This window comes from Salmo salar, chromosome 02 (genome assembly GCF_965601325.2).
Source record: "Salmo salar chromosome 02, fSalSal1, whole genome shotgun sequence".
NCBI lineage: Eukaryota > Metazoa > Chordata > Actinopteri > Salmoniformes > Salmonidae > Salmo > Salmo salar.
The window spans coordinates 45,351,131-45,356,037 of record NC_138292.1 but is presented as its reverse complement, the minus strand read 5'-3'; the positions used below and the strand labels follow the sequence as shown (position 1 = coordinate 45,356,037).

Genomic DNA, 4,907 nt, shown 5'->3' with positions numbered 1-4,907 from the left:
TAATGTTACTGTACCTCAGTTTTGTTTGTACTGTAAGAAATGTGTTTATGGCACTTACTTGTTCCCAAGTTAGACAAAAGACTACATTGCCCATAAGGGACTCAATATACAGGACCACACTTTTGGCTCAGTTAACTATTGACTCAGCTGCTTTAATGCTGAAATGATATGATTCCAATTACTGAACATATCTACACACACCACACACACACACACACACACACGCGCGCAGACTATTTTCCTTTCTCTTTTTTCCTTTCTCTGCACAGCCACTGCTTGATATCTCCATCAGTGCAGATGATGTCATCCAAGCCTTGTGGTGCTCTTTGCTTTATGATTGGTCTCTTAGAGGCCGCAGACATGCCACACAGGATTCCACCAATTAGTATGCAGGACCTCTGAGTGGACGAATAGGCTCCATCTGGTGTTGTTTACCTTTGTCTTTACAGTTCAAGCTTTATGATCTAGCCTATGGCCTTCTTTCATTTGAGAAGCCATTCAGATCTTTTCATCTGGTTACTGTTCAGTATCTTGGCCTCTTCAACAGCACTGTGTGGGTCCAGAGTCGAGAATGGAGTGAGAAAGTAAATAGAATCTGTATGATAGTAAATGTGTCATTCACCAGTAATTCTATAGGCAGCGCAGGGCCAGCTAGCGTGTTGAACCCTTTATATATTGGGGGCCCAGCGAGATTGCCCTGACGATAACATGGGGATTGATGTTGGCCATTAAAAGAGCCAGCTAGTGTTCTGGGCTCGGGCCTGTGGGGGGTTACAGGCAGGCAGCCTCCCTCCCTGGGCCAGCAGCACTGTATATCAGCATGTTGTCACCTGGGCTGATGTCACGGCAGGTCCTTCGGCTAAGAAAACACTCAGTCTGTCTTCAGTAGGTGACCAGTGCAAAGGCTCACTCACTACCTTGTAATGTGCTACTCATGCCGAGCGGTGCCCTGCACGGGTTCACAGACATTCAGAATGTAATCTATAGCCTATTTGCTATTCCTGGTCTGTAACAAGAGTGGTTTAAACAAAACAAAGTGATCTGAGTCATCTTGTGGAATTGACAAAACTATAAAACTACAAAACAGATCAGAGCCTTACAGGCTAATCTGTGAAAATGTATTTTACAGGTGTGATATGAAGTTTATACAGTTGTGTCCCGAATGAGAAAGGCTTAAATGGATTGTCTATTGTATTTAAAGTAACAGCCGGGACATTGTGGAGAGGGGCCGTGACCAAGCTTTTACAGATTTGCTTTATCCATCACACCATGGTATAACTTTTCTTTCTGAACTTGTCAACCCAAGGAGACTCCCATATGAACACTTGCTCATTTCACACACGACACTCACAGGATCTTGGAATAATCTGAAAACCCTATCTGAAAAAAGCAATTTGTCCCTTGGTGCATCCACATGAGTTATATCTCTCCCTGTGAACACTCGTGTTTATCTTTTCATAATCTCCCCCTCTCCATCCCAATAGCTCCCCCGTCAGGACGACTCTGTTACTCTAGGAAGTAAAGCAGCAGCAGGGTTGTCATTATGGGACCATGTATGCTTGTTTATAAGCACAGGGGATGTAATTTAGTCAAAGGACAACTTAAGTTTCAATGCACCACTGTAGTGTGTTTCAGATTACCAAGGTAAATTGCCCATACAGCTCCATATCTTGAGTTTAAGTACATTATTTTATTATTGTGCATATTATTTTACAGTACTTCTAGTATGAGATTAACTATTGGGCAGATACTCAATTGAGTATCTAAGTATTAAATTAGTTAAATCTACAAAGTTAATCTACACAGACCGACTGTAACACAGTCTAAAAGCTTGAGGGTCATCGCAAGCCTTCTTTCAAAAACAAAACATCACTTTGAACTTCTTACAAAACCCAGAACCAGCTTTATTTACCAACTCCTCTCAAAAGCATTTCTCTAATGACACACCAACTCAAAATGAGAAGACAATCCACAGATTAAAAGTAATTGTTTTAAAAACAGCATAGTAAGTTATGTATTCTAATACAATGTACAGTTATTGACACATGTTGAATCGTTGCATCATGTAAAGAACTGCCGACGGTGAAAAACAAACATCTTTATTCTTAAAATCGGACAGTGAACAAAGTAATTGAATAAGTCTAAATCATGATGGAAGATTGCATCACATAGCTAATAATAACAGCATGATTGCAAAAAGAAAACAAGCTCGAACAACTCTGATAGCAAAAGGGCTTAAAAGAAGATTACGCAGGTTCCATTATGTGGCATGCTGTGCCAGGAAGGCTCTTATCCTCTGCAACAGCTCCTTCTTCACACTATCAGGCACCAGAACTGATGAGGAAATTAACATACAGTATTCGGTTCGGGTTTTGATAGCAGTTTCATGATCAACTTTATGAAAGTTATTGAACAGAGGGATGAGAAAAAAGGTACTGTATACAACAACAACAACAAAAAGGCCTAAATACCTCTTCCTTTAGGAGTGATTTCTACCACAAGGTCCTCGACAGTCACATGCTCCAAGCCCTTTTCTTTGATGACATCTGCAAAACAGTTACTTGATGAGTGGCATGATGGGTATACCGTTTTTTTTACTGTGTCAGTGGCGTCATACTCAAAGGAGGCACATGCCCCCTCAGATTTGTCCTGTTTAAAAATAATAAAACAATTATTTTGTTTAAAAATGTTGTTGTTCTCTGTAATACTACTAGCCACCTAGCAATTTATGAAGTTGGCTTTAGCTAGCCCAGATATATTCTCAATCTCATAACTAGCTGGAAGCCATTTCAGGCTATCAATCAAGTTAGAGTAGCTAGTGTGTCTAACTATTTTAGACGGCATGCCTGCTGTCAAGGTTGGTAGACTTTAGAAAAGCGGGCAATTACAAAATGTACTGAATGAGACTCACATTCCTGTCTATCTTTGACCCAGAATTTAGCAGAGAAGCATATTCAGTTTATTAAAATAAAATAAAAAATAGCAGTCAGGACAATACAGAGAGATCAAGAGATTTGATGTGCAGAAAAATATCAATATCATTTTTACATAGAATTAAGCATAATGATTATGGCTCTAGATTGCTGGAAAATGGTGTTTCAGGTGTTTGAAAAAATGCCAAATTCTCCTTTGCAAAACTCTTACCTTTGCAAAGAGCTTTCAGCTGATCCCTCCATCCGCATTCAGTGAGTTTAGCTCTGAGCAACTCCTTCAATCTGTGGATCAACCAAAACAAGCAAGAACAGTGACCATAGAGTTGATGGGTCTTCCAATAATGATTAAATAGACATTTGTGAAATGTTCTTACCGCTCTCGTTCACCCATCTCAGTTAATTTCTGATTAATTGTTGCTCTCATCTTGGAATCTTTGCTCATATTCTTTTAGCTGCAAAAGCGAGATTCAGAATGAGTTTATGTTATTGGTGTTAGCTAGCTAGCTTTCATTAGTCAACTGCTGAGGCAGGGATCAGTTTAATAGTTAACGTTAGCTAGCTACTGTAACAGTCCACAAACAAGGTGGACAGCTGTCTATCATGAAAAATGTTAGATTTGGGCTGTAACTAACATTAAATCACTCCTCTTTAGAACAAACTACGAGCAGCATAAATCTTGCTAGGCTTTACTTTCTAGCTATATGCTAACTGTTGACAAGCTAACGTATTTCTGACATTAGCCAGGCAAACAAGCTAGTTCACTATCTGATAATACGCTACATAGCTATCCAGGACGTAAAAATCTCACACTTACCCAAAACTTTCGATGAAATGTGCATGCTGTTGCACACAGTGCCAATAAAATTATAACTGGCGAGCTAGTTAGCCACAGCTAATTGTTGTGTCCCACAATTAATAAGAACTTCCAGGAAACCGTTGATACCAGAAAAGGTTCCTAACTTTTAATGAAGTACTATCGTTGTGCCACTAGGTGGTAGCGTTTATCAACAACTCAGATTATAACATAGACTCAACTGTTGCAGGGTGATAACGTTACATAGATGAGATCAGTGGATTTATATGTTCTTACAATGCCTCTTATTGTACATGTGACCATGAAGTGCTGTTTTTGGCAAGTATTAGATGGTTGCTCAATCCTAAAAATATTCGGTAAGAAGAATAACACTGAGTCTGGGTTAAGATTATTTTATGAAATCATGAAACTCCGTAGTTGAATGCACTGATCGTCAGTTTGGATACTGCTAAATGACAAAATTGAAAATACAAAGATTATGACATCAAAACAATTAGCTCAAGAAATCAAATATTGTAACAATATTAAACTAGTGACCTTGTCAAGAAGTTCTGACCTTATGGCATAATGGTTAAGGTATTGATTTGACAGTCACTGGGCCAGTGTTCAAGCCCCGATCGGAGCTACCCCTTGAATTTGCTAATTATGACAACATGTTTACACAGGCAGTCCAATTCTGATCTTATGCCCAATTATGGTCAAAACATATGATGTTAATGGTCAAAAGACCAGTAAAATATCAGAATTGGGCTGCCTGTGTAAATGCAGCCCGTGTGTTTGAAACTCTTTTTCAAATGAGTCAAAGGGGAGAAGGATAGGATAACATTGCTTTGCAGACAAGTTGAAGTAATAGAGGATGTGACTAGAAAACAAAGTTAACCAGGCTGAATATGCTGCAGTTTTGAAATGGTATCCTAGGGTTGGTTTAAAGGAGGATCAAACAAGATAGTGGATTTTCTAAGACACTTGGCACCGTCTCCTAATTCCTTAATGGTGAACTCCTGCCAACCATTAGCCACCTGGGTTTACTGAAAATGTTTATTTTCTCAGAAGTATTTTGATTAATTATCTGTGCATAACCCCTTACATCACAGTCTAATACATGGAAAAAGAACAGGGATTAAAAGTGGATTTAGCTGTTAACTTAAGATGTAGAGAAA

The 4,907-nt window shown here is 39.0% G+C and overlaps 1 protein-coding gene across 1 annotated transcript; it reads right to left on the bottom strand.

Annotated features, from left to right (window-relative positions):
• Positions 1–1,880: 1,880 nt before the first annotated feature.
• Positions 1,881–3,900, bottom strand: LOC106583768 (transcription and mRNA export factor ENY2-1-like). The gene is made up of 5 exons (XM_014168332.3): positions 3,748–3,900; positions 3,308–3,385; positions 3,145–3,215; positions 2,472–2,546; positions 1,881–2,334 (listed from the first exon to the last, which is right to left on the bottom strand). Exons 2-5 carry the CDS (start codon positions 3,373–3,375, stop codon positions 2,261–2,263), a joined length of 288 nt encoding a protein of 95 aa, XP_014023807.1. The 5' UTR covers positions 3,376–3,385; positions 3,748–3,900; the 3' UTR covers positions 1,881–2,260.
• Positions 3,901–4,907: the final 1,007 nt, after the last annotated feature.